This window comes from Passer domesticus, chromosome 2 (assembly GCF_036417665.1).
Source record: "Passer domesticus isolate bPasDom1 chromosome 2, bPasDom1.hap1, whole genome shotgun sequence".
NCBI classification, from domain to species: Eukaryota; Metazoa; Chordata; class Aves; order Passeriformes; family Passeridae; genus Passer; species Passer domesticus.
The window spans coordinates 752,681-780,261 of record NC_087475.1 but is presented as its reverse complement, the minus strand read 5'-3'; the positions used below and the strand labels follow the sequence as shown (position 1 = coordinate 780,261).

At 52.5% G+C, this 27,581-nt stretch overlaps 2 protein-coding genes across 5 annotated transcripts; both read right to left on the bottom strand.

The window, feature by feature from the left end:
• Positions 1-2,585: 2,585 nt before the first annotated feature.
• On the bottom strand, positions 2,586-14,174 carry LOC135291143 (interleukin-10 receptor subunit beta-like). The gene is made up of 7 exons (XM_064405144.1): positions 13,967-14,174; positions 11,800-11,923; positions 10,314-10,483; positions 8,425-8,612; positions 5,844-5,994; positions 5,447-5,604; positions 2,586-3,482 (listed from the first exon to the last, which is right to left on the bottom strand). Exons 1-7 carry the CDS (start codon positions 14,013-14,015, stop codon positions 3,288-3,290), a joined length of 1,035 nt encoding a protein of 344 aa, XP_064261214.1. The 5' UTR covers positions 14,016-14,174; the 3' UTR covers positions 2,586-3,287.
• Positions 14,175-14,740: 566 nt separating this feature from the next.
• Positions 14,741-27,018, bottom strand: IFNAR2 (interferon alpha and beta receptor subunit 2). 4 transcript variants are annotated; one of them, XM_064405126.1, is made up of 10 exons: positions 26,876-27,018; positions 24,839-25,139; positions 23,624-23,720; positions 21,178-21,219; positions 20,760-20,889; positions 20,174-20,343; positions 18,735-18,907; positions 18,315-18,477; positions 17,543-17,661; positions 14,741-16,186 (listed from the first exon to the last, which is right to left on the bottom strand). In XM_064405126.1, exons 3-10 carry the CDS (start codon positions 23,652-23,654, stop codon positions 15,503-15,505), a joined length of 1,512 nt encoding a protein of 503 aa, XP_064261196.1. In that variant the 5' UTR covers positions 23,655-23,720; positions 24,839-25,139; positions 26,876-27,018; the 3' UTR covers positions 14,741-15,502. The 4 variants fall into 4 exon arrangements, with proteins under 4 accessions (XP_064261196.1, XP_064261200.1, XP_064261198.1 ...); XM_064405130.1 differs by lacking the exon at positions 21,178-21,219; XM_064405128.1 differs by lacking the exon at positions 24,839-25,139.
• Positions 27,019-27,581: the final 563 nt, after the last annotated feature.

The window sequence follows — 27,581 nt, the reverse complement described above, 5'->3', positions numbered from 1 at the left end:
TGGCCTCAAAAACTGGCACGGAGCCAGAGGGGCAGAGAGGAGGGCTGGAAATTAGAGAGGAGGGGGTGGAAATTAGACAGGAGGGGATGGAAATTAGACAGGAGAGTTGAGTGACTGCAGAGCTGATGGGAAATGGAAGCAGTTGCTCACCAGGTTCTTTGGTGCTCTCTCAGCCCTGGGGCTGGTGGTGCTCATCGGTGATGCTGGAGTGAGGATTTCCTCTCTCAGCCTCCCCAGGGGCTTCTCTTCTGTCTCTGGGATGCCACCACCACTCCGTGCCCTCAGTGTCTGCAGTAATGGCCCGAGGGAATGCACAATGGACTTGGAACTCCAGTGCCAAGGAAGGAATATTTCCAGTGCATTGCTCACAGGTGGCCAAAGCCTGTGGGTTATTCACAGCTCTTCCTCTGTGAATAAAGCTGTAAAGCTGCTTTTTGCAGCCCTGCTTTTCACAGCAGCACAGTCTCGAGGGAAGAGCCTTGCTCTGCACCCCACTTATTCAATAATAATTTTCTAGGATGAGGAATCCTAGAAAATGACATTTTGCCAGGTGATAATGGATCTTTCCCAGTCTGGCTCAGAAGAAAAAGGCATGAAGTTACAAGGACAAGTGTTTCTGGTTAAGAATCAATGTAAAAGCTTCTCTAGAGCTTGGTATGGATTTTTCTGAAAGCCTCTCTGGCTCTGCTGTTCAGCTGGATTCCTTCAGGACTGGGGGGGACCTGCTGGGCAGGGAAGACCCCAAAGTCCCCAACAGGGAGAGATGAAAATGTGGAGCTGGGGGGTGGCTGTGTCCCTGACCTCCTGGTGCCCCTGGGCTCTGGTTCCTCTTTCTCCCTCCACTCCCTGACTGGTGTTCTCTGAACTGCTCCTTCCTGCCTCCCCTCATTGCCCTCTCCTGGAATCTGCTTTGCTGACCACAAACTCAGACTCTCCTCCTTCAGTTTCCCCACTTCCCTATTCCTTCATCATTCTTTTCTTTGCATTTCAGGTCTGAAATCTTTCCCCAAGCACTCCCAGCCTTCAAGGGCTGTGTTTTGTCTCTGCCTTTGCCAGAACACGCCGTACCAGTGAGCAGCCTCCAGCAACCCTCTGCACTTCCAGTTTACATCAGCACGTGGTCAAAGTTCACCCCATTTATTGATTCGTTGTCATTGCAATGTCCACAAGCTCAGCTCAAGATGAACTCTCCAGTGAGTTGCTGCTTCCCTCTAAATTAATTCTGCTCCTCTAAATGATTTCTCCCCTGTGGGGCACACAGCCCATGTGGGGCAGGCAGAGGCTGCCCTTGTCCCCAGGCCTGGCTCGTGCTGTGGCTCTGCACAGGAAGAGCCTCTCACCTACAGAAGCTTTGCAGGAAGATTTCTGCAGCAAGCCAAAGTGCACGGCAGTGTTTGTGAAAAAACACACCTGGGTTGGTTTTAGCAGCCTGGAAGTGTCCAAGGCTGTGGGGCAGGGACACCTCCCACTGTGCCAGGCTGCTCCAGCCCCAGTGCCCAGCCTGGCCTTGGGCACTGCCAGGGATCCAGGGCAGCCCCACTGCTCTGGGCACCTGTGCCGTGCTCTCCTTGGAGAAATCCTGCTCCCATCTGAACACCCCTGAGCAGCCCGAGCTGCCCTTTCTGCTCTGCCCTGCCCTGCCTCAGCTGGAGTGGCACAGCCTTATCTCTGCCTTATCAGCCCCAGCAGGGCCTGGAGCTGCATTCCAGCCACTGCCAGGAGCTGTCCTGGGCAAAGCAGCTCAGCAGCACGGAGGGAGAGCAGGGATCCCCAGCCCCTCCTCAGATCCGTGTGCAGTGGGCATTTGCCACTCTGAAAGCCAAAATAAAAGGGGAGAAGAGGGGGGGAAAAGAAAATATAGAAAGAAGCTGTGGGAGGAGGGGCAGGGAACACACAGGGAGCTGGAGTGGTGCCCTGGAGTGGTGATCCAGGCACAGGATCAGCATTCCCAGAGCAGCCTCGGGGAGAGGGGCAGAAAAGCTCCAGTGAAACAAAATACCTTGAAAAAAAATCAATTCAATGAATTCCATATTCCCCATGAAAGCAGAATGGGACCAAAATTAAAAAGTGCAGAAAAAGCAGGTACAGATTCCATAGAATCCCAAAATCCCAAATCCCTGGGGCTGGCACAGCCCTGCCAGCCCAGGCAGTGCCAGCTGTGCCCCATGGCCACCTTGTCCCCAGCCCAGAGCACTCAGTGCCACCTGCAGGGGACACCTGCAGGGATGGGCACTGCCAAGCTCCCTGGGCAGCCCCTGCCAAGGCCTGAGCACCCTTTCCATGGGCAAATTCCTGCTGCTGGCCCAGCTGAGCCTGCCCTGGCCCAGCCTGAGGCCGTTCCCTCTGCTCCTGTCCCTGTTCCCTGGAGCAGAGCTGCTGTCCCCCTGGCTGTCCCCTCCTGCCAGGGACTTGGGGACACTGGGAGGGTCCCCCCGAGCCTCCTCTGAGGGGAGCTGGGAGATGCAAATGGATGGAATCAATTCCTGATTTCTTCCTGCAAGCACTCCCACAAAGGAGATATTTACCCATGGAGTAACCAACATCACCCCCCAAAACCAAATTCCCACATCAAGCTGAGACACAACTTCACTTTTGGTGGCAGAATTTAATTTAATTTCTCACTGTGATGCAGTGACACAAACCCAGTCCCTGCCCCTTGCCCCCTGTGCAGGCGAGGCTGCATTGGGAGCAGGGAGTCACAGCTCCCTGGGTTGGGAAAATTAAGAACACACATCAGCAGATAATTAAAATGAACCTGATTTAACTCCCACTTCAGCTGCCAAGTTTCCCACAGACATCAGTTCATCCCACCCTAAAAACTTCACAACTTTGCATCAGGGAAGAATAAATTCCATAGAAAGATGATGCCACTTGGATATCCTTAAAAATACAAAATTTCTCATTAGAAAAAAATAAACCAGATCAGGTCATTCCTTACAAAATACTATTTTCTTTTCTAAACGTTTTGATTGCTTTTTGCAATAAATAGTTCATCAAAGTTAAATTAATTAGTATTATATATAAATATGACATTTCCTTTTTAGTGTCATAATCAGTGCCAGAATTGCTACAACTCCTCAGGGAGCCACAACCAACAGTGGCAAAAGTTATGGATCTTTTAATTCCTCATTTAGAGCCAAGTTTCTTGTATTTATAAAAATAAAATGGTTCTGTCAAAAGTCTGTGACCCCGTGTTTGGCTGTGGGTTTTTCCTGCTGGAGAGCAGCAGTGAGATAAACCCAAAGTCCATTTGCTTCTCCTTTTCCCAGGAAGAACGAGGAGGATGTTCAGGCTTCTCCTGAGGCTGCTCCTGAGGTGGAGTGTCCTTGTGCAGGGTCCTGAGGGAGCCCTGGTGTCCCCTCAGCCCCTGTCCCTTCAGGGAGGGGGTGGCATGGCTCTGAAATCACTGTCAGCTTGTCACAAACCAGGAGCTCTTCTCGAGGAGGGAAGGGCTGCGGAGCACCGGGGGGCGTGCTCAGGAACTGGGAAACAAAGAGGAGAGAGGATTAGGGCTCTGCAGCTGTCCCATGCTGTCTGCCCAGGAACACTGGGATTATTGACAGCACTGGGGTTGTTCTGCACCCATCAAGTGGCTTTCCCAGGCCTTACAAGTCCCACAGGGCCAGCAGTGTCACACCCTCCCTAAAATCCTGTTCCAGGCTTGGGAGCAACATGGAAGTGCCTCTCAAGAATAACCCCAGGGCTCAGAGTCTTCTTTGGGACAGAAAAATTTAAAAAAATCAAAGTTTTGATTGGGAACAAACACCAAATGGTAGCTGGAATGTAGGGGAAGAGAGATTTGTCAAGAACCCTCCCCTCTGGCACTGGCAGCCATTCCCTGGGTGCTGTCCCTGCAGGCCTTGTCCCCAGTCCCTCTGCAGCTCTCCTGGAGCCCCTTCAGGCCCTGCCAGGGGCTCTGAGCTCTCCTGGAGCTTCTCCTCTCCAGGGGAGCCCCCCCAGCTCCCCCAGCCTTTCCTCACAGAGCTGCTCCATCCCTCTGCTCAGCCCAGTGCCCTCAGACGAAACAATTCTGAGCTGAGTTTGGAATGAGAAACCAGCTGCTGTCAGGAGTGCTGTGCAAGGGAGATACAAAAACCAGCACAAATATCTTCAGGGAGATACAAAAACCAGCACAAATATCTTCACTGTCAGACCCTTTCCCACCACACTGGGATTGGGAATGTTGTGGCCCAAACCTCCACGTGAAACATCCCCCAGTGAAAGCAGTGCCTTGGCCAAAGCACATTTTGGGGAGGCACAGCTGCCCTTTGGTTCCTGGACAGCACCAGCCCAAAGCTCTCCCTGTCTTTAGAGGCACCTGGAGCAAAGGAACCTTGAGCACGTCCTGAGTGGATCTGGGGCTGCTGAGCTCCAGCATCTGCAAACCAAGGTCTGCAGGGACAGCACCCAGAGAATGGCTGCCAGTGCCAGGGGGCAGCAATGGATGGGATCTTGGCAGTGAGGAATTGTTCCTGGCAGGGTGGGCAGGGCTGGCACAGGTGCCCAGAGCAGCTGGGGCTGCCCCTGGATCCCTGGCAGTGCCCAGGGCCAGGCTGGGCACTGGGGCTGGAGCAGCCTGGCACAGTGGGAGGTGTCCCTGCCATGGCAGGGTGGCACTGGGTGGGATTTGGGGTCCCTCCAAGCCAACCCAGCTGGGATTCTGTGATTCCAGGCCACTCCTGGTGCTGAGCACACGTTCAGCCTAAAGCAGGAGCCCAAGTCAGCTGCAAACCTGGGGGTGCTGAGCTGACAGTGAAGTGAAAGCCCCAGAGGAACTGCAGGACTCAGGAGAGCACAGGCTGGTACAGGAGTGGTTTGGACATCCTTGTTTCTGGGAAGGGACCCTGCTGCAGCCTCTTTGTCCTCTGGCTGTGTGACAGGAGCAGTGGGTCCCCATCAGCATTGGCTGCTGTCACTGCTCTCCTTTTAGCTGGAATTTTCAGACTCCACAGAATCACAGATTTCCAGAATGGTTTGGGTTGGATGGAATCCCAAAGCTCTTCCCATCCTGCCATGGCCAGGGACCCCTTCCACAGCCCAGGTGCTCTGGTACAGCTGATCCAGCCCAGTTCCTTCCTCAGACACTTCCCTGAAGTTACAACTCGTGATTACACTCGTGGCAGGACTTTGCTGCAGGAGAAAAAAGGAGCTGGTTTAAGTCTGAAAGGAGGCAGGAGAGACAGAGATTTCTGTTGCTCACTGGCTAAATGGGGAACTGAAGTTGACACCTGGTACTCTCTCACTTCAAAAACAACAAACCCATCCTGTTTCTGAGCCATAAAAAGCTGGTGATTACAAATTACAGATCACTGACCATCAGGCGCCAGTGAAAGGAGGCAAAATAAAAGAAGCTCTAAATGTTTTGGCACTGAGAGAAAAGAACAAGTGAAAAAACAACTGGCTCTGCTGGAAAAGCTGATTTTCACGTGTTAGGCAGGAGACAAACCTCTTTCAAGTGTTGTGGGAAAACGTAGGAAGGGAAGAAAACATGTTTGGTGAGTCTGTACAGATAAAAACTGGAGAAGAAACAACCAGTGACAGCTGTGCCCACGACCAGCATGGACCCCACCAGAACAGTCACAATTATCCACACAGGGGTTACACCTGCCAGAGACAAGGAAAAAAAACCAATTAAAACTGTCACTATTAATTTCTGAGTAATTATTTTCAATTCTCACTTTCTCTGGGGCTGCCCCTGGATCCCTGGCAGTGCCCAAGGTTGGACACTGGGCTGGAGCAGCCTGGCACAGTGCGAGGTGTCCCTGCCAGGGCAGGGTGGCACTGGGTGGGATTTGGGGTCCCTGCCAGCCACCCCAGTGTGATTGCACGAGCTGCCAGGTTACCATTGTGGGTTGTCTGCTCGCAGAGCTCCCTGCTCAGCTGGCCTGTCTTGTTCCACTCGGGGAGCAGCGCCTGCACGCGCACGCAGTAAACCGTCCATGGCTGCAGGGGGGCCAGCACCTCCGAGCCGTGCCTGCTGTGCACCTCGGCCACCTGCACACACAGACACAGCGGAGGGCCGGGTGAGCAGCTGCCTGCTGGCAAAGCTCACACTGACAGAACACCCTTGGCTAAGGAAGAAGGAGATGGGTACAGGAGCCAGCAGTCAGTGCCTACATCAGGCACGGGCACTGTGCCCTTGGTGCAACAGCAGGACGGGGGAGAGGATTGTTAGCTAGAAACATGAAGAAAAGATGAGAACAGCTGCAACATAGTAGTCACAAGAATGCTAAGGTAGGCGTAGTTAGCTGCTAAGTAACTAACCAATAATGAGCTCGCCTTTTGCAATATGTATTAGCGTCATTAACATCAATATAAATGTATGTGCCTGTCAATAAAGTTCTGAGATTTGCTGATCACTCATACTGAGTGCCGCATTTCTTCCGCCGATTACCACAAACAGCAAAGGGGAGAGGGGGATCAGAGGCTGGCTGTGGAATCGGCTAGGGAGCAACCAAGCGCTTGCAGTTACAACTACAGTTACAATTACAGTTACAGTTACAATTACAATTACAATTACAGTTACAATTACAACCCTACTGAATTACAATTACTCACCGTACAGCACTGACCTTCGGGCTGTTTCCAGCAGCACTAACGAAGTTTTAGGCTAATGAGGGATGATAAGTGAGATCTGGTGGCAGGCAGAAACTGTCACCCAACCAAATGAGATCAGCTAGGAGCACAGCTACACACAAACACCATCTAAGTGCAGAGGGAGCAGGCGGCATGGAGGAACAGCACAGGAGGAAAAAACTTGTGCCAGGGGAGTTTGAGATTAGGAAACATTTTTTAACACTTTTTAAACTGCAGGGGAGTTTTAGATTAGGGACATTATGAAAAATTCCTTCACTGAAAAAGCTGTCGAGCCCTGGAATAGGCTGCCCAGAGACATGGTGCAGCCCCCACCCCTGGAAGTGATAAAAAATGTGCAGATGTGGCACTTGGGGACACGGGCCAGTGGTGAACACAGGCTGCTGGGCTAATGCAGGAACTGATGACCACTGAGGGCTCCTCCAGCCTGCCCAACTCTGTGATTCTGTGATCTGTCATCTAGGCAAAACCAAAAAAAGGAAAGAAATAAAATATTTCTGGGAGCTGTGAGGTGGCTGAGCAGATGAATCTGCTGCTCAGGATCAGTTATGTCCCTGTAACTGCAGAGCATCCCTCAGGAGCTACAGGAAACTCCCCAGGCAGGTTTCAATGCTGGAGAAGCACCCACCTCACACAGAACCTGTGGAGCTCCCCAGGCTCTGCCTCTGGGATGCCCAGGGACTGTCCCAGACTTGCACTGGGAAGACTCCAAGTGCAGTGTGCTCCTCTGGTGAATGCACTGGGAGCACCCCAGGTGCAGGGACACCTGCAGCCCTCAGGAGCCCGGGAGGGCAAAGCTGCTGGGTGGGAAATGGTGGCCCCTGATTTCTGGAACTGAATGGCAAAGCACTGAGCAGGTAACAGACACAAATCAGAATTACACCTGGGGGAGTCCATTACATAAAACTGCACTGATGGACAAAGCACTCATTAACTGGGACTGGGGCCTGCTGCTCACAGGCTTCCTGTTTGCCTGAAACAGAGGCCAAAATGCCCTAATTAATACATTAATAATGATCTTTCTCCACGCACTGTGCATGGAGGAGCACAACTGCCTGTGGAAGAGGCTGTGCCTGACAGGGAGAGAAGGAACTGCAGTGGATACAAACTGCAGGGCTGCATGTGGCCACAGTGCATTTTTAGTATTTTAGGGGGTAAAAAGCCCAAAGGCCCACTGCGAGGGAAAAAACAGAGTTATTGACAATTATGGAAAGATAAAATTCTGTCCGTGCTGCTGTGTAACCACAGAGCTCCTGCATTTACTGAGTCCCAGCTGTAGTGAACAGACTTGATTAACTGTAATTAGTAGGGATCTATTTTTACTCTTAGAATCACAGAATCCCAGACTGAGTTGGGATGGAGAGACCTCAGAGCCCACCCAGTGCCACCCTGCCATGGGCAGGGACACCTTCCCCTGTGCCAGGCTGCTCCAGCCCCAGTGTCCAGCCTGGCCTTGGGCACTGCCAGGGATCCAGGGGCAGCCCCAGCTGCTCTGGGCACCCTGTGCCAGCCCTGCCCACCCTGCCAGGAACAATTCCTCACTGCCAAGATCCCATCCATTGCTGCCCTCTGGCACTGGCAGCCATTCCCTGGGTGCTGTCCCTGCAGGCCTTGTCCCCAGTCCCTCTGCAGCTCTCCTGGAGCCCCTTCAGGCCCTGCCAGGGGCTCTGAGCTCTCCTGGAGCTTCTCCTCTCCAGGGGAGCCCCCCCAGCTCCCCCAGCCTGGCTCCAGAGCTCTGCAACCCGTGCCAGACCCTGCAGGAGCTCCCAGCACATCCCCAGGATGGCATTTCCAGGAAAAGCACAGATGAAGGGCAGGGAAGCAGCATACCCGGGAAGCAGAGGGCGGGTCTGTGTCTGTGCTGCCCCTCTTCCAGTAGAGGATCCTGTACCTCCAGGAGCCGTAGTAGAGCCGCAGGGGCCAGCGCTCCTGCTCGTGCTCTGCAAAGGGCCCCGACACATCCACGTGCAGCGCCCCCGCGTCCGAGCGCAGCCGCACCTCGGGGGCTCCGATGGAGGCTGGGAGGGGAGAGGGGAGGGGAGGGAGGGGAGAGGGAAGAGAAGAGAAGAGAAGAGAAGAGAAGAGAAGAGAAGAGAAGAGAAGAGAAGAGAAGAGAAGAGAAGAGAAGAGAAGAGAAGAGAAGAGAAGAGAAGAGAAGAGAAGAGAAGAGAAGAGAAGAGAAGAGAAGAGAAGAGAAGAGAAGAGAAGAGAAGAGAAGAGAAGAGAAGAGAAGAGAAGAATTCAGCTTCAGCCGTCTCAGCTGGACATTCTCACACAGCCCATAAGTCACCTTTTAAATCATGCATTAGAAAGAAGTAACTTCTTTTCCTGTGTCAGTCATAAATTAATGCGTTCCTCACAAAACTGCTCTGCAAAGGGATTTTATTTTTGCAGCTAAACACCAGGTACCAAAGCAAGCCCCATTCCCACACCCTCTAAAGGAACTCAGTTCCCTTGGCCAGCTGTGGTGACTCCAGGAGAGGAAGGACCATTTCCATGGCTGTCACTCACTTCCCCTTCTGGGCCAAACTGCCACAACATCTGTCTGTCCTGAGCACACCCTCTAGAAAAGTGGTTTTTTTCCTTTCTATGTGAGAGTGGTTTTTTTTTTTTTTTGTGTTTTTTTTGTTTGTTTGTTTTGTTTAAGTAAGAAAAAATAGAAATTAAATTTTTTTTGTCTGGCAAAGCAATGAATAAGGAAGTAACTGAATTTATATACAGGAAGTCTGGCTCCTTGAAGACAACTTCTCCCTGTCTGGAAAATAGAAATGTTCCTCATTTTAAGAGAAAATGATGCTTTGTTTGAAAATCTCCTCCAAAGAGGTGATCAATACTATGACAGTGAACCAACTCTGCTTTCTGTCAGTGCTACAACTAAGATTTTATAATTCAATGTAATTACATGTATTTAGCTGTGTAATTAATGATAAAATGCAATTAAATTATAAAATATAACATAAAAATGTGCCTTATTTTAAAAGAAAATGATGCTTTGTTTGAAAATCTCCTCCAAAGAGGTGATCAATACTATGACAGTGAACCAACTCTGCTTTCTGTCAGTGCTACAACTAAGATTTTATAGTTCAATGTTGTTGGAACCCTGGAACTGAGAATTCCAGACTCTCTGTGCTGCCAGGCTCTGACCCCAGGAGAACACTGCACTGACCTGAGGCCCTGGAGGAGCTTCCAAAATGGAATGGCAGAGCTGGGATTGTGGGTGTGCAGTTTGGATAAAGTGTGTGATATCACAGGGTGGGGAACTCGGAGTGTGAGGGTTTAGAATACAGGAATATGGAGGCTGCTCCTTCTTCTTCACCTTCTTCTCCATGGGTTTGGGTGGTTTTGTGTAATTGGATAAAGAACCCATTGTGGGCACGGGTGGTTGGGTATTGGGTTAAAAGTGGAAATAATTTAGGTGTCACTTCTTAATTGGACAGTTTAGCCTTAAAAGACCTTGTAGAGAAAGACAGTGAGCCATTTTGTACCTTGTTAGTGAAATACAGCAGATTATTCTCACTGCTGTGAGTCTAACACAGATAAGAAAAAATAAACATCTAAGCCTGAAACAGCATCTCAAGTGCCCTCAATGCTGACCTCGACAGAGGTAGAAAAAAGAAGCCAAGCACCGGCACAGCGTAATTAAATGATAAAACACTCTCTATCCTCCAGCTCCCCTCCCAGAGCAGGCAGTATGTTGGGAAGAACAGGGAAAGGCTCACTGTCATCCATGGGCTTGAAGGCGAGGGTGACCCAGGGGGAGCGCAGCCGGCCCGCCTCGGCCCGCAGCCGCAGCGCGTAGCTGCCGTAGGGCGACAGCGAGGACACGTCACACTGGGGCAGCCTCAGCTCTGTCCTCAGCGTCTCAAAGGTGTCCCCGGGGTAGTAGATGCTGCAGGGAACAGAAACAGAGGGTGATTCCAACTGGATAAACGGATTTAAGGCAGCAGAGCTGTTCATGCAAGCAGTTAGCACTGGTGGGTGTAAAAATGTTTCCTGTGTAAGACTCGCACTGGGGATTTTACACCCATTCATAATTCCATTATAAACTTCATGATAAATGAAAGGATTAAATTATAAAGTTAGGGATTCTAACTCTGTAAAAAACGCCCATTTCCTGGCAGGGTCCCCAGAGTGCTCTCAGCAGGCAGGAGTTCAGAGAACCAGCACTCAGCCAGTGCCACGCAGGGCACTGCTGTCCCAGGGGACTCTGCTCAGAGCTGTGTCCAGGATCTGACACGAGGAAAAGCCAGAGAAAGCAGGGCTGGGAGTGACCAGGAGCTGCTCATGGAACAGAACCACAGAGGGACCCAAATCCCAGCCAGTGCCACCCTGCCATGGCAGGGACACCTTCCCCTGTGCCAGGCTGCTCCAGCCCCAGTGTCCAGCCTGGCCTTGATCAATACATGATTTAATAGATGATATTAAATATATTTTGTTCTTTCTGCTCTGCATCAAAAGCCTGCCCAGAAATGTACTGAGCAAGGGACCATGGCTACAGAACCCAGAAAAATCTTCTCTTGACTAAGCATGAAGAGAAGGCTCTGGGCAAGGCTTAGAGCTGCTGCCAGTGCCTGGAGGGGCTTCTCAAGAAGAGGGATAATTTTTATATGGGCAGAGAGTGCCAGGACACAGGGAATGGCTGCCAGTGCCAGAGGGCAGCAATGGATGGGATCTTGGCAATGAGGAATTGTTCCCTGGCAGGGTGGGCAGGGCTGGCACAGGGTGCCCAGAGCAGCTGGGGCTGCCCCTGGATCCCTGGCAGTGCCCAAGGCCAGGCTGGGCACTGGGGCTGGAGCAGCCTGGCACAGGGGAAGGTGTCCCTGCCATGGCAGGGTGGCACTGGGTGGGATGGGATGGGGTGGGATGGGATGGGATGGGAGCATCTGAGATGTCAGGGAAGGACAAACACTCAGCACAGCCAGGTCTCTTCAATCACAGAAGAGAAAAACCACACACAGAGCCATAACAGCCAGTGTTAGAATGTGTTTGTGGTTCCAAAACAAACAGGACAAAGCTGCCTTGGGTGTGAATGCCCAGGAAATGCCTCTGCCCTGTCCCTCAGCTCAGCAGAAAGCTGAAATAAAGGGACAGCTCCTGGGACAGCAAAGTCCCCGAAATAAAGGGACAGGCTGTGCTCTGCAGAGGACACCAGTCCCAAGCACACAGAGCTGTGGGGGAGTGAAAGCCAGCCCAGCCCAGCCCCACCTCTTGGACTGCACGGTGTAGGTGAGGTTCCCTCTGGGGAAGCTTGGTGCATCCCACTGCAAGATGCTGTGAAGGTTGACTGAAGTAATCCTCACGTTCCGGGGAGCTGGGACCATTCCAGAAACTGTGGGAGGAATCAGAACCAACATTTCAGGGTTTGCTCCAGCACCTGTCACTCACCCAAAAGTTCAACGCAGCCTCTGCCTTGCCTTAGGTGTGTATTCAAAATATTCAAACCAGAGCCTGATTAAATGAAATTTAAATCCTGATGCCTCTCCTGCCTCCTTATGCAACCAAACAAATTACTGGCACCAGTGACTTCCAGTAAGTGCCTGTGACACCAGCATGTCTTGTGCATGACTGAGCTGGTGCTGCCCATGAACTCTCCCCAAGACTGTCAAACCCCAGTTTTGGTAAGCAGCACTGTGGGAATAACAAGGGCGTGGGGATTGATAAACTTCAGCACCTCGGAAGGTAAGAGTTATTACATATAATTAAATGTAATTAAGTATCATTAATCAGCATTATTCAGAAGTGACAAAACCCCAGTTGTGTTCCTTTCTTGGAAGTGAATAAAAGAAACCCTAAACCTGGGTAAAGCATCAAGGAAAAGCCTATTACTGTCATGATTTAATTATTCTTACATAACTGTAGGTATTGAGACCAAAATAGCAAAGATTCCAGCTCATTACTGCACCACAAATGAGCAATGCAAACAAACCCCACCACAACAGAGTGCTTAAATGTCACAGGAGGCACACCTGATGAGAGACTCTAAGATAAATAACACATTTTCCACGTCTGTGGTTCACAGAATCATCAGGGCTGCAAGACACCTCCAAGGTCACCCTGTGTCACCCCAGCAGCCCACAACCACCCCTGAGCTGTGTCCCCAGCTGATATAGAAATGAATGAAATTCCTGTGTCAGTTACCCCCCTCTGGCAGAGAAGAGTGTAAAATCTGAACCTGGCTTAAACAAAACCGGTTTCAGACTCTAGTCCTACAGCGTGACCCTTGCACCCAACAAATAAACCAAACACAGTGCACATTACAAATACAGAAGTTCAAACCACAGCTGGCTTTGGGCTGGGAGGGACCTCAGAGCCCACCCAGTGCCACCCTGCCATGGCAGGGACACCTTCCCCTGTGCCAGGCTGCTCCAGCCCCAGTGCCCAGCCTGGCCTTGGGCACTGCCAGGGATCCAGGGGCAGCCCCAGCTGCTCTGGGCACCCTGTGCCAGCCCTGCCCACCCTGCCAGGGAACAATTCCTCATTGCCAAGATCCCATCCATTGCTGCCCTCTGCCACTGGCAGCCATTCCCTTGATCCTGGCATTCCACTCCTTGTCCAAAGTCCCTCTGATTTCTCTCAGAGCACTGCCCCTGCTCTGAGGATGAGGTCTGAGGCAGGCATGCAAATTCCCAGGAAAAATCACATTTCCTTGCCAGCCTCCCTTTCCTCACAGTGCTGCCTACCTGAGGAGCCTCCAGGTAAATTGCTTCACTGGGCACTGTGGATCCAAAGAGATGAGGAAATATTTCTGGGGTTTCGGGTTTGTGCACAGCCCTGCCAGCCCAGGCAGTGCCAGCTGTGCCCATGGCCACCTTGTCCCCAGCCCAGAGCACTCAGTGCCACCTGCAGGGGACACCTGCAGGGATGGGCACTGCCAAGCTCCCTGGGCAGCCCCTGCCAAGGCCTGAGCACCCTTTCCATGGGCAAATTCCTGCTGCTGGCCCAGCTGAGCCTGCCCTGGCCCAGCCTGAGGCCGTTCCCTCTGCTCCTGTCCCTGTCCCCTACAGACAGTGACACGGAGCTCTCCGGCCGCGGTTTCTCCCCCACGCCCGCCTTTCCTCGCCGGGACCTGCAGTGTCCCCCTCCCGGCAGGACCGGCCCCGTTCCCCATCACAGACTGAGCCCCGGGCCAATAACACCCGCAGAGCCGGGCGGGCTGGCCCCGCTGTCCCTTCTGTCCCCACAGGGCACTCCCGGGCTCTCGGTTCCTCACAGCCCCCGAGGAGCCGCGCCGGGCTCGGGGCAGCGCGGAGGCGCCGCCGCCTCAGGCGCCCCTCGCTGCCGCTCCCCCCGAGGGCACCGCCGCTCGCCGTGCCCGCGGCCCGGCGGCACCGGGAGCTCGCTCGGTCCCTCCCCGGCAGCCCGGGGCACTCACCGAGGAGCAGCAGCCCGCTGCAGAGCGCGGCCCGCAGCGCGGCGGCCATGGCGGCTCCCTCAGCCGCGGCGGGGCGGCCGCGCCATGGCAGCGGGAGCGGGGCCGCCCCGGCACCCCGAACCTTCCGCTTCCTCACGGGGCGGAGCGGGCACCGGGAACCCCGGCACCCCGAACCTTCCGCTTCCTCACGGGGAGGAGCGGGCTGCGGGCACGGCGACGGCCCCGGGCCTGGGGGTTCCCCCTCCTACGCCGGCTCTCTTTCCCCTCACGCACCGGTTCTGTTCCCCCCTCACACACCGGCTCTCTTTGCCCCTCACAAGCCGGCTCTGCTCCCCCTCACACGCCGGCTCTCTTTGCCCCTCACAGCCGGCTCTGCTCCCTCTCACAGCCGGCTCTGCTCCCCCTCACAGCCGGCTCTCTTTCCCCTCACACGCCGGCTCTGCTCCCCCTCACAGCCGGCTCTCTTTCCCCCTCAAACACCGGCTCTTTGCCCCTCACAAGCCGGCTCTGCTCCCCCTCACAGCCGGCTCTCTTTCCCCCTCAAACACCGGCTCTTTGCCCCTCACAGCCGGCTCTCTTTCCCCTCACACGCCGGCTCTGTTCACCCCTCACAGCCGGCTCCCTTTCCCCCTCACAGCCGGTTCTCTTTGCCCCTCACACACCGGCTCTGCTCCCCCTCACAGCCGGCTCTCCTTCCCCTCACACGCCGGCTCTCCTTCCCCTCACACGTCGGCTCTGTTCACCCTCACACATTGTGGCTACTCACGGCGGGGATTTTAAATGTCATAAAAAAATTTTAATATGAATCAGTAATTGTACAAAATTATATAAAAATAAATTCAATAAGTGCATTAATGCCTCGATCTGTTCTTTTGTCAGCTGAGTATTCCTGTCTCTGAGCCCATTATTCCACTTGATCAGCGTTCTCTGTACAAATACAGCATCCAGCCAGCAGAACAGGTTTCACAAAAATCCAGTAAGAGAGATAAAGAATAAAAAAACTGTAAAAGTGGCCTGGATCGGAGACCAGCCTTCCCCTGTGCCAGGCTGCTCCAGCCCCAGTGTCCAGCCTGGCCTTGGGCACTGCCAGGGATCCAGGGGCAGCCCCAGCTGCTCTGGCAATTCCATCCCAGCCCCTGCCCACCCTGCCAGGGAACAATTCCTCTTTGCCAGCCCTGCCCTCTGGCACTGGGAGCCATTCCCTGGCTCCTGGCCCTCCAGCCCTTGGAAACTGTCTCTTCCCAACCTCACAGGGAAAAATTTCTAATTCAAAAGTGCCCTCTGTCAGTTTGAAGCCATTCCCTCTTGTCCTGTCCCTCCATCCCTTGGCCAAAGCCCCGCATTTGGAGGCCCTTTAGGCACAGAAGGGGCTCTAAGGTCTCTCTGGATCCTTCTCCAGACAGAGACCCCCAGCTCTTTCTGCAGGAGCCCACACTCACAGGATGTTAACGAAAGGACAAGAGCTGTGTGTTCAGTCCAGAAATAAGAGTTGAACAGCACTAGTTCCTAGGTTATAAAGTAAAAGCAGTTCTCCCTTCATCTCCTCATGTACCCCGTTACTTGCTCTGTGTCCGAGTCCAAAGAGTCGCTCTCCTCAGAGCAACAGGAGGAGTTCTGCCACTCATGGAAGCCATTAGAGCAAGGCGCTCCCTGCCCGCTTCCCGTGTCCTCCAGCAGCTTTTCCCCCTCAGCATGAACACAGTGCCAGTCACCCGCATCCTCCTGGGCTGGGGGAGCAGCTGCAGGGCCGTGCCCGTCCTGCTCCAGGGCTCCCAGCAGCACCGTGTCCAGGCTGATGGTGAAGCACTCGCTGTCCCCCTGGGGCTCACAGCTGTCCCCAGACAGAGGGCTCGGGAACTCGCTCCTCGTGTCTCTGTCCCCTTCAGGGTGTCCCTGGGGCTCCTGTGGCTCGGCAGCTGGCGTGTCCCCAGCCTGGCTGCTGCTGGGCTCACAGGTGCTGCCCACCGAGTACTGCCCCAGGCTGCTGGGGGTGTCACAGCCCTGGGGGACACTGGCCCTGCCCAGCCTGTCCCGCCACGTGTAGTTGTGGTCATACAGGCCACTGCTGTCACTGTCACTGCTGTCGCTGTCACTGTCATCACTGGCACTGCCTCTGCAGCCCCTGGCCTTGCTTTTCACCTCCCTGGGGATGATCTCCACAGAGGCCACTGTTTCTGACTCAGACACCCAAGGGGAGTAGGCCAACTTCCTGATGTATGCCTGGAAGAGTAAAAGGAATTAAATCAATCAGCCACTTTGCACATCTGCACACAACACCATGAAAAAAACCCCAAATAACCTCCAGCCACGAGGCTGTCAAACACATGACTCCTTCTGTGCCACAGTTTGGGCTTTTTCTGCAGAGTTCAGGGTATCTAGGATGTTCCTTCTTTTCCACTCCTGAACATCACAGAACTCCTGAAAGGTCTGAGTCGGAAGGGATCTTAAAAAAACATCCCACATTCCAATCCCCTGCCATGGCAGGGACACCTTCCCCTGTGCCAGGCTGCTCCAGCCCCAGTGTCCAGCCTGGCCTTGGGCACTGCCAGGGATCCAGGGGCAGCCCCAGCTGCTCTGGGCACCCTGTGCCAGCCCTGCCCACCCTGCCAGGGTGAGCCGGGTCTTGTCACTCTCACAACTCTTGCAGTCACCTCTATCAAGGCTGAGCCATTTTCACGTCCTTTAGAAATGATCTTTTGAAGCAATTTTCACCATTTTAACATCCCAAGCCCTGTCTTCCCTCTGCACTTCACAGGATTACTCAATATTTGAAGCATTCATCATGTTGACAATAAAAAATAAATAAACCTCAGACACTCCTTAGTAACTGTCAGCAATTGTTGGGATGTGAAAGCGACACAGCAAAGGACAGAAACATGAGGAAAAAGTCTTAGAAAAAAGTGATACCCATCTGCTCTGGCTATGTTTGTAGAAAATAAAAAATATTTATGCTGAAAAACCCTAAAGAATTAAATGTAAAATAAGTCAGAGACTGTAAAAAATAAAACAAGCAAAACAAGATAAAATAGGGAAACAAGAAATCTTGTTATTTGTGACTGAATTTAAATGGATAATTTCATTCATAAATAATTGTGCCACTAAATTTCAATCTATGGAAATAAAAAACTGGCTCTGGACTGGCTCCCTCTGTGCTTGATCACAGAGAAAGTCCAAGAGAGATTATTTTGTTATTATTAAACAGTGGAACAACTCCTCCTCCAGTCTCTCCTCACAGGGCAGCTTCTCCACCCTCTGCTCCCACCCTGGCTCTGCTCTGGGCCACACCTTTTGTGCCCTGTGGGGACCAGAACTGGGTGGGATGTTCCCCCTGAGCAGGGTGGGATGATCCCCTCATTAGTAACTTGCCACAGAAACAGCAAGAAATGGTTTTGAATATTTGTTCTGAAGATCAGACAAAACTCAGCAGCCTAGAGAGCATGTTTGCCTGAGGTAAACTGCAAATGCAAACATCCTGTGCTCCTAGAGAGCTTGTAGCTGAAGCACAGGATTGGAAGTTGCAGCTGTTGAACTTGCCCCTGCCAGCCAGAAAGGGCAGATCTGAGAGCTGTTACATACCAGGGTCTGAGGAAGGGAAAACTTGGGGAGGATAAAACCTGCTGCATGCACACACTTCAGGACTGCAGCAATTATCAGTGAGACACAGACAGCACCTGCCACTGCAGCTTCGTGATACCCTGGAGAGAGAAAATCAAATAAACACACATGGAGGAAGAGTCCCACCACCACATTTCAGATCTCACAGTCACAACAGCTATTAGGAATCACCAACAATTTTGGTTAGAAGGGATCTGTGCAAGTCAAATTCAAAACAAGACCAAATCCCAAATCAGCTTCAGGAATTACAGAAGAAGTGACTCCATCTTTCTGCAGATCTGTATGGCTCAGGGGATTGCCAAGAGATTTGTTGCCCCAAAGTGCTGGGGTTTTATATTTCACTCCTAAATACCCACAATGGTTCTCTCTTGGAATGTTTTTCTCTGCCAGGGAGGCCCTGAGGGACAGCACCCAGGGAGCAGCTGGAGCTGTGCCAGAGGGATTTAGGGTGGATTTTAGGGAAAGGCTCTTCCCCAGAGGTGCTGGCACTGCCCAGGCAATGGGCACGGCCCCGAGGCTGCCAGAGCTCCAGGAGCCTTTGGCCAGCGCTGCCAGGGGTGCCCAGGCTGGGGTTGGGGGTCTGGGCAGGGCAGGGGTGGCACTGGGGGGTCCCTGGGGTCAATCCCACTCAGGACATTCCATGACTCTGTGATCACTTGTTTTTTAGGACTGAACTCTACATGTCCCTACAGCAAAAGAACACTTTGCACACCCTGCCCCACAGCCCCATTACCTCGCTGAGCCTCTGAGTCTGTAGTGACACATTTCCAGGGGGAGGGGACAGAATTCTTGTTCAGGGATGCAGTGACCCCCACAGACACACAGTAATTCCTGCTGGGATACAATTCCTCAATGACAACACTGAACACCTCTTCAGTGGTTCTCTGCCGTGGCCTCTGCCATGAAAAACAATGGTTTGAAGTCAGTGATTGCCTGGAAAGAGCCCCTGCTCACCCCTCCAGACCTGCACCCTGCACTGAAAGCAAGCTCAGATTCTGCTGCCCATGGTCTCTCTTTTCTCCTAAGAAATCTATTTCTAGGTTTGCTTTTGCTTCCATCCACGTATTTGTTTTTGGGAACCTGTTAACCACAGAGCCATTTTATGCCCTCTGTGTTCCTCCCCTAAAGCACAACTATTCCCAAATTTCCTGACCTTGTGCTCTCCATCCTGTGATTTCAGGGTGACATCAAAATCCATCTCTTCATAGATATCAATTAAAGACAGCAGCTTCCCCTTGTGTCTGAAGTGAGAGGCTGGCAGCTTTATGGTGACATTGAGGCAATTTGGACAGGAAGTGATATTCACTTCTGGTGGTCCCAGAAATGCTGTTGGAAAACAAGAAAGAGGAAGAAATTATGGAAAAAATACACATTTTATGCAGCACCAATTCCACTTGTGTGATGCACACAGAGCTGGCTCAGCACACTCCAGAGAGGTCAGTGCTGTAAATCCACAAGGCCTTGCAACATTTAACTTCCACAGCCAAACCATCATTTCCCACATGGCCAGACTTTAAATGAAGAGGTGTGGAAGGAAGAAACAGAAAGGGAACAGAGGCTTTGCTCCAGCTTCAGAGATGGGATCTTTGTAGCTACACGAGATTAAAGCTGAGGTTAAAGTACAGAATAGAATCCTGGAAGGGTTGGGTTGGAAAGGACCTCAGAGCCCACCCAGTGCCACCCTGCCATGGCAGGGACACCTTCCCCTGTGCCAGGCTGCTCCAGCCCCAGTGCCCAGCCTGGCCCTGGGCACTGCCAGGGATCCAGGGGCAGCCCCAGCTGCTCTGGGCACCCTGTGCCAGCCCTGCCCACCCTGCCAGGGAACAATTCCTCACTCCCAAGATCCATTTAAGCCTGCCCTCCTTCAGCTGAAAGCCACTGCCCCTTTTCCTGTCCTTTTTGCCAAACCAACTGCTGAGGGACTGCAGGGCTCCTCCTCAGGATGTTCTCCTTCAGTTTTCCTTGTCCCACTCTCCTCATTCCCTACAGCATTCCCTCATTTCTGACTCTGGAAGGGGACACAGCAGCTGCCTCTCCTGAGCCCAGAGAAAACATCACCAGCTCATCCTCCACAGCTCTCCAGCTGTTCCTCAATATCTGTTAGCTCCAAACCCTATTTTAACAGAGCCAAGGGTGAAGCCACCTCTGGCAATAAAGACAAATATCTTCAGCAGGGAAAAGGGCAGACTGAGGGAGAAACAATCTCTTCCCTACACCTGGTGCAGACCTGGCACTTTTTAACTCCACATTCACTATCTGAACACACAATGTTGTTCTTTAAGCTATGTACCTTACACAGTCAAGAGATTTTTACTTGCTGTTTGTCAATGCACAGCTGTATTTCCTTTATAATTATAATGCATTTATTTCAAAACCAGAGCCTCATTCCTTTATCAGAGCTACTAATCAGGACTACTCATTTTAGAAACTTATGTATGTACTTAGGGCTTTGCAACAGATATATGAAATACTACACACAAATAGCCACCAACACAGTCACTGTGGAGCCCTACAGCAAAGGCAGCAGAACAGAATTCAGGATCAGCTGCTAATGAAAACTACAAAAAGAAGAAAAGCAGAGAGAGAACTTACTCTCAGTGAGTGGCACAAAACGCAGCACAGAAGAATTGAGCACCTGAGCTCCTCCAATTCTCTGAACAAGTGCAGAGTACTCAGTGGATGTGTCCTTGAACTCCTCTGTCAGCTCACAGGAGAGCTGGGCAATGCCCAAACACTGCTGAGCACTCATCCAGTTCTGGCTCCTGCAGAAAAGAGCAAAACTGTCTCAATTCTCTGGTGTGAGAAGGCATGAGAGTGTGAGGACAGCATTTCTCAGGGGAAAACAAAACAAAACAAAACAAACCCACCAAAAAACCCCCCAAAAAAACAAACAAAAAAAAAACCACCCAGAAAATCAGAAAAACTAAGAAAAAAACCCAAGATAACAGAGAAAAATCTCAGCATTACTATTTTCACAGAATCCCCAAATCCCTGGTGCTGGCAGAGCCCTGCCAGCCCAGGCAGTGCCAGCTGTGCCCCATGGCCACCTTGTCCCCAGCCCAGAGCACTCAGTGCCACCTGCAGGGGACACCTGCAGGGATGGGCACTGCCAAGCTCCCTCCTCTTTGGGTCAATAAACAGTAAAAGCAGAATTTGTGCCTTATTTTGCGTGACTTGCCTGCGGTCTGTGTAGAGAACGTTGTAGGATGCTGGCACAGCTGGGTCACGTTCTGCCTGCCAGGACAAAATGTGCTGGAAATTGTGGGAGTCCATCTGGAGGTTGTAAGGAAGCCCCTCCGAAATTCTTTCTAGAAAGGAAAAAAATAACAAACCACCCCCCCAACAAACAACTCTGAGTTTTGCAACCATTGTAATAAATAAACCCCTTTAGAGCAGCTCAGGATTTGCCCCAAAAAGCAGCCACAGGGGAGAGCTCAGCACAACAGACACAGCAATGCAAAGCACTGTGCACATGGACTACATTTCTCTAAATTCTTTCTCCAAAAAAGCATGAAGTTCCAAAATGATGCTTGGTGAGGATGTGCAAGCTATGAAATGGGTTAGGAAAAGCATTTCAAAGATGGTAACACTCTTACCAGGCAGGCTGCAAACAGCTGTAGACAGAAAGGTGAGGCACACTGGAAAGTGAAACTCTGTATTAATGCACTGCTGGAGCCACAGGACCTGACTTGTACTGCAAGTATTCATTTGCAACAATTGGGTTCATACCCAGTAAGCCCTGGTGGAACTGTTCATTTCTTTCACAACTTTCCGACACTTCCCTTCTCCCGTGTGTGTCCATGAACCTGGGGCTCTGAGGAGAAGCTGGTTCTGGATCCCCATGCTGCTCCCTCCATGGGAGACTCAAGACTCAGTGTCAGCAGAAACACCCAAGATGTTCCCATCAAATGATGTCTCAGAGGACTCTGACTATTTCAAACACCTTTTCAAGCCATCCCAAGAATTTTAGAACTGATCTGGGGAAATATTCCATTATTGCTTGACTCACCCTCATAGATCCCAGACTGGTTTGGGTTGGAAGGGACCTTAAAGAACACCCAGTGCCACCCCTGCCATGGCAGGGACATTTTCCACTGTCCCAGGCTGCTCCAAGCTGGCCTTGGGCGCTGCCAGGGATCCAGGGGCAGCCCCAGCTTCCCTGGGCAATCCTGCCATTCCAGAGGTTCCTACATCCTCCTGTAAAACCTCCCAGGAGGCTGTGATCCACCCTGGCTCTCACTGCACCCAGGATTCTTTTCCTTGACCCACCCAGCTTCTCATTGCTCCCATCTTTTCAACACAGTGCTTCAAAACACTTGGAGTTTGTGTTCTGACTATTTTATTTTCTCAAGACCCTTCAGCCTCCCTTCTGCTTTGAGTGCAACAAGGAGAAACTTCCTGTTCTTGTTTTAAGGCACTTTGTGGTCATGCCTCTGACTCAGGAGATGCTGACTCCCACACTCAGTTGGCCAAAGCAGTCATTACTTTAATTCCAAACACATTTCTTCTCTGTTTGACATGAATTCCATGGGAAAATCTGGAGAGTTCCTTCCTTGTCTTCCCTAAAACTCTCTTTTGTCTCGACCTGCTGTGTTAAAAAGATGTGCCACAGTCAGCAGGACTGTGAAAATAGAAATCTGGGCCTTGAATTAGAAAATTTAAACAATCTTTATGGAAATCCACAAATAATGGATTTAACTGCAGCTAAATGTAGAACAATGGATTTCTAACGAGGCAGGAAATCACCCATTTGAAAAAAACATCCAGTGGGGATAAATAAAGCAATATTTTAACTATTATTATCTGAACACAAGCTCAGATTTGTAATAAATTGTGTCTGCTCAATTGCTGCTGCATTCCAGTTAGCATTATTTGATTTTTCAATGCCCCTTCTCTACCCAAACCAAATTCCTTTCAGTTCAGAGCTCAAACTGCCTCTGAACTTTGTTTCAACAAACAAGTTTAGCAAAGGAAGTTGAACAGTTGCAAAACTGTTTGTGTTGCACTCTTCAAAAGGAGACACAGCCAAGACAAATAACTGAGAACAAGTCACTGGGAAGACTCAGCCTGGGGAAATACACATGGTCTGGGAACTGCATGGGGAATATTCTTCAGCATCTTGGACCATTTGGAGTTTCCACTGCCCCTGGCAGTGCCCCAGGGCAGGCTGGACAGGGGCTGGAGCAGCCTGGCACAGGGGAAGGTGTCCCTGCCCTGGCAGGAGGGATGGGATTTCAGCTCCCTCCCAGCCCAAACCAGCCTGGGGTTCTGGGATGATGATCTGACCCTTTTTACAGAATTAAAGGATCCCAACCTAACAAACCCCTTCTCACAAGTACAGCTCAGCCAAACTGAGCTTGGTTCACCTGCTAACCCAGAAACTGGGGAGTGCTGGAAAAACTCTGAATAAAATAAAAACCCTCACATCTAACTGAGAGTTTCTGAATGGGCAGGGAGGCAGAACCATGGAATGGCCTGGACTGTAAGGGACCCCAAATGCCACCCAGTGCCACCCTGCCATGGCAGGGACACCTTCCCCTGTGCCAGGCTGCTCCAGCCCCAGTGCCCAGCCTGGCCTTGGGCACTGCCAGGGATCCAGGGCAGCCCCAGCTGCTCTGGGCACCCTGTGCCAGCCCTGCCCACCCTGCCAGGAACAATTCCTTACTGCCAAGATCCCATCCATTGCTGCCCTCTGGCACTGGCAGCCATTCCCTGGGTGCTGTCCCTGCAGGCCTTGTCCCCAGTCCCTCTGCAGCTCTCCTGGAGCCCCTTCAGGCCCTGCCAGGGGCTCTGAGCTCTCCTGGAGCTTCTCCTCTCCAGGGGAGCCCCCCCAGCTCTCCCAGCCTGCTCCAGCCCCTGCTCATGGTCTAAGCACAGAATGGAGCATGCAGGGGTAACACAAGAGACCCTCATTTGGGAATTACTCTGGGGAGAGGTCCACAACACCATGATGGCCTCTTACTTCGTTAACTCAGCAGGATTATTAATGAATTAATGAGCCCCCTGCAGTGCTGCTCTCTACCCAAAGGCTGAGGTACTTACCAAGCTGACAGAGAGGCACTGGCACATCCATTGGGGTTCTCCTGGAGGTTAACAATCAAACCTCTCTGCTTGCAAAAGGAACATTGTGCTTCTGTTCCTACAAATACATGAGAAACAAAAGCATTTTACTAAATGACCACAGTAAATTACTTTTAATTAACCCAAAGTTTCTGTACAGAATTGTTTTACTCTCTCCAGTGTCTGAGGGAGGGCAGTGGTACTGAAAGAGTTACTGGGGGGCACAGATCTTTATCATTTCATGGCATTTTTAAGGCAACAGCACTTTCCTTTTTCCACATGGAATGGGCTCCTACCGCTTCAAATAAAGCAGAAACCACTGGATAATTATTTCTATTAACTTTGCATTTAGATAGTACCTGAAAATTCAATGCCACTAACTCCAACTTCATTAATACAATGAATGTTTGGCTTTGTTTGAAATAAATTCATCACCATTGTAGGAATTGTTTCCAAAAAGGGAAAAGATCAATAGAGCACTTCGAAAAAATTAATTACAAAGAAGTTATGAAGTTTGTTACAATTTTTCAATGCATAAGATCTATTAAAATAATCCTTCTCTTCACTGTTATTTTTTACTCTATTAAACATCCCCATGATATTAATATCCACAGGGCCTGGTTTTGAGTTAGCTGGGCAGAAGTGTATCTATTTCTAAATAATCTTCCCCTCAGGTTTAACAAAAATTAACTGCTATTTAGTTTAACATTATTTGCAAACACAACTGGATTTTCTGTGCAAAACAACTGGTTTAAAACCATGCCAGAGCACACTCTGCATGTGAATATATGAATTATAACCCTGTATATTCCTGTATTAACACAGGATAGAAGTCATCTGTTAAATCCAGGTGAACTAAACCCCTTTACTGAGAAGTCAGTCTGCCTGTGCTCAGAGTTCTGGCAGGAGTGCAGCAAGGCACTGGGTAAATGTGAGGATCTGTGCAGGTGGCAGCCCCACAGCCCCAGGGAATGCCCTCTTCCCCTCACTGTGTCCATTCATCCAGAAGTCATTCCCAAGAGCAGCTGCACCTGCAGGCTGGGATTTCCCAAGCTGTTCAAAGTGCTCCCTTCAGGAGAAAGCCCATCCCCAAGGATCATTTCACTTGGGTAAAGGATTTCCTTTCCCTGCCCACCCTCCAGCTCAGCCCAGGCCCTGCCCAAGCACTCCCTGCCCCGGGGGAAGTGCTGTGTGTACCTTGGATCCCTGCTGGCCATGCTGCAGGACAACAACAATCCCAGTGCAATCACAGCAGGCTCCCGGGCTGCTGCACAAAGCAATCTCCTGCAGGGGCACAGTCAAACCAGGTCACTGCTCAGCACCTCGCACTGGCTGAGGACATGTGATAAAATGTGTTCATCTCCAGGATTCCACGGCTGCCTAAAGCTGCGTGTCCTCTGCAGATCTAACAGTGCCAGGGAAACTCCAGGGGAAAACCATTTCTGTCAGAACTCTGGGGAGCTTTTGTTACTCCTCCTCTTCAGAGCTGCAGCAATGCCTGTGGAGAAGCCATGGAAACAGCACTGAGGGCAGCCCTGAGGCCAGGCTGTGCCCACAGGAGCTGCCTGGAGCCCCAGTGCCCCCAGGGGACACTGGCACAGCACCCACAGCTGGGGCCCATGGGATCCCACACTGGTTTGGGTTGGGAGAGACCCCAAATCCCACCCAGTGCCACCCTGCCATGGCAGGGACACCTTCCCCTGTGCCAGGCTGCTCCAGCCCCAGTGCCCAGCCTGGCCTTGGGCACTGCCAGGGATCCAGGGGCAGCCCCAGCTGCTCTGGGCACCCTGTGCCAGCCCTGCCCACCCTGCCAGGGAACAATTCCTCACTGCCAAGATCCCATCCATTGCTGCCCTCTGGCACTGGCAGCCATTCCCTGGGTGCTGTCCCTGCAGGCCTTGTCCCCAGTCCCTCTGCAGCTCTCCTGGAGCCCCTTCAGGCCCTGCCAGGGGCTCTGAGCTCTCCTGGAGCTTCTCCTCTCCAGGTGAGCACCCGCAGCTCCAGCCCTGGGATCAGTGCAGTGGCTCTCAGGTTCAGGCTGGATTGAGTTATATTTGCTTCCAATCAGAAAAGAAAAAAAAAGCAGCTTTGAGGTTTTGAAAGTCAGTGGCTCATACTTCAGAAAAGCTCTCCCCCACTTTTCTGAAACAAGCAGATGGTCTATCTACTTAAATAAATCAGCTTATGGGAATACTGGGAGAGGCTGATAGCAGGCAAGTCTGCAGAGGAACATTCTGAGCCTTCACAGGGACCTCTGAGCCCACCCAGGCCAGCCCCCTGGCCAGCAGGGCCACCTGCAGCAGTGACTGGAACGTGCCCAGGCTTTGGGATGTCCCCAGACAGGGAGACTCCAGCCCCTGCCTGGGCAGCTGCTCCAGGGCTCTGCCCCTGCAGGGAAGGAAGTTCTTCCTCAGGCTGGGCTGGAATTGTTGTGTTTTAGTTCCTGGCCATTGCTCCTTGTCCTGCCACTGGCACCACTGAGCAGAGTCTGCACCATCCTGACACCCCTGGAGCGCCACAAAATCCTGAATCCACCCGAGCCAGGGAGCCACACTGTGCCTGTAGCATTATTGCCACCCTCAGACTTTAGATAAACCACTTCTAAGGATATGGCAATCACTTAACCTCAAAAACCCAAGGCCACTACCAACAGCCCTTTTCCCATGGGCTGCCACAGTGCTGGGGAGGAGACAGCCCCAGGCTGGGCCAGGGCAGGCTCAGCTGGGCCAGCAGCAGGAATTTGCCCATGGAAAGGGTGCTCAGGCCTTGGCAGGGGCTGCCCAGGGAGCTTGGCAGTGCCCATCCCTGCAGGTGTCCCCTGCAGGTGGCACTGAGTGCTCTGGGCTGGGGACAAGGTGGCCATGGGGCACAGCTGGCACTGCCTGGGCTGGGAGGTGTGCCAGCCCCAGGGATTTGGGATCTGCCCGAGGGACACACGGGGACACATCGCTTCCCCCATCCCCAGGCACTCCCAGGCCATCGCCGGGGTCAATGCAGCGAGCGGGACGCGGCCAAGGGCGAACCCGGCGGGGTTTTGGGGCTCCGCCCGGGCCCAGCAGAGCGCTCCCGGGAGCCGCGGAGCCCCGCAGCAGTGCCCGGGCAGCGGCCCAGCCCGCTCCCCTCAGCGGGGCAGGGAGCGCGGCCCCGCTCCCCTCAGGGAACCGCCGCACTGTCACCGCAGGGCCGCGCCCGGGGGGACACGACAGCGCGGACACCGCCACCTCGCAGCCGTACCTCGCGGCGGGGAATGCCCAGGGGCTCCGCTGCGGCTCCTCATCGCTGCTGACCGCTCCTATCGATGCCATCGAGCCCCATTGAGCCCAGCGCTGCCGCCCGCTCCTCAGCCGAGCGCAAAATGGCGGCGGCAGCGGCGCGGCATTGGCCACGCCCTCTCCACAGGGACCACGCCCACATATCACTAAACCACGCCTATATACAGTCAAACCACGCCCCGATCAGGCTCAGGTCACGCCTCCTTTCAGGAAGCCCCGCCCCTTTCCCCGCAGGCCCCGCCCAGCGGCGCCGTGGCGGTGTCGTGAGGGCTGGCGCCGTGCCCAGGCTCTCCGAGAGGCCTTGGCTGCCTTTAGTTCGGTTTCTGCCTTTATTTCGGTTTCTATCACTCGTCCGGGCCCGCTCCACCCCCGGCTCTGCGGTGTTCGCTGCGAGAGCGGTGGCTGATGGCCTGCCTGGTTTATGGAATCAGGGTTGGAAGGGACCTCAAATGCCACCCAGTGCCACCCCTGCCATGCAGGGACACCTTCCCCTGTGCCAGGCTGCTCCAGCCCCAGTGCCCAGCCTGGCCCTGGGCACTGCCAGGGATCCAGGGGCAGCCGCGGTTGCTGCAGTGCTCTGTGAGGGGCAGGGACCTGAGGGACATGGTTTGTGGGCAGCAGATCTGAGCCAGCAGTGCCCTGGAGCCAGCAGGGACACCCCTGTGCTG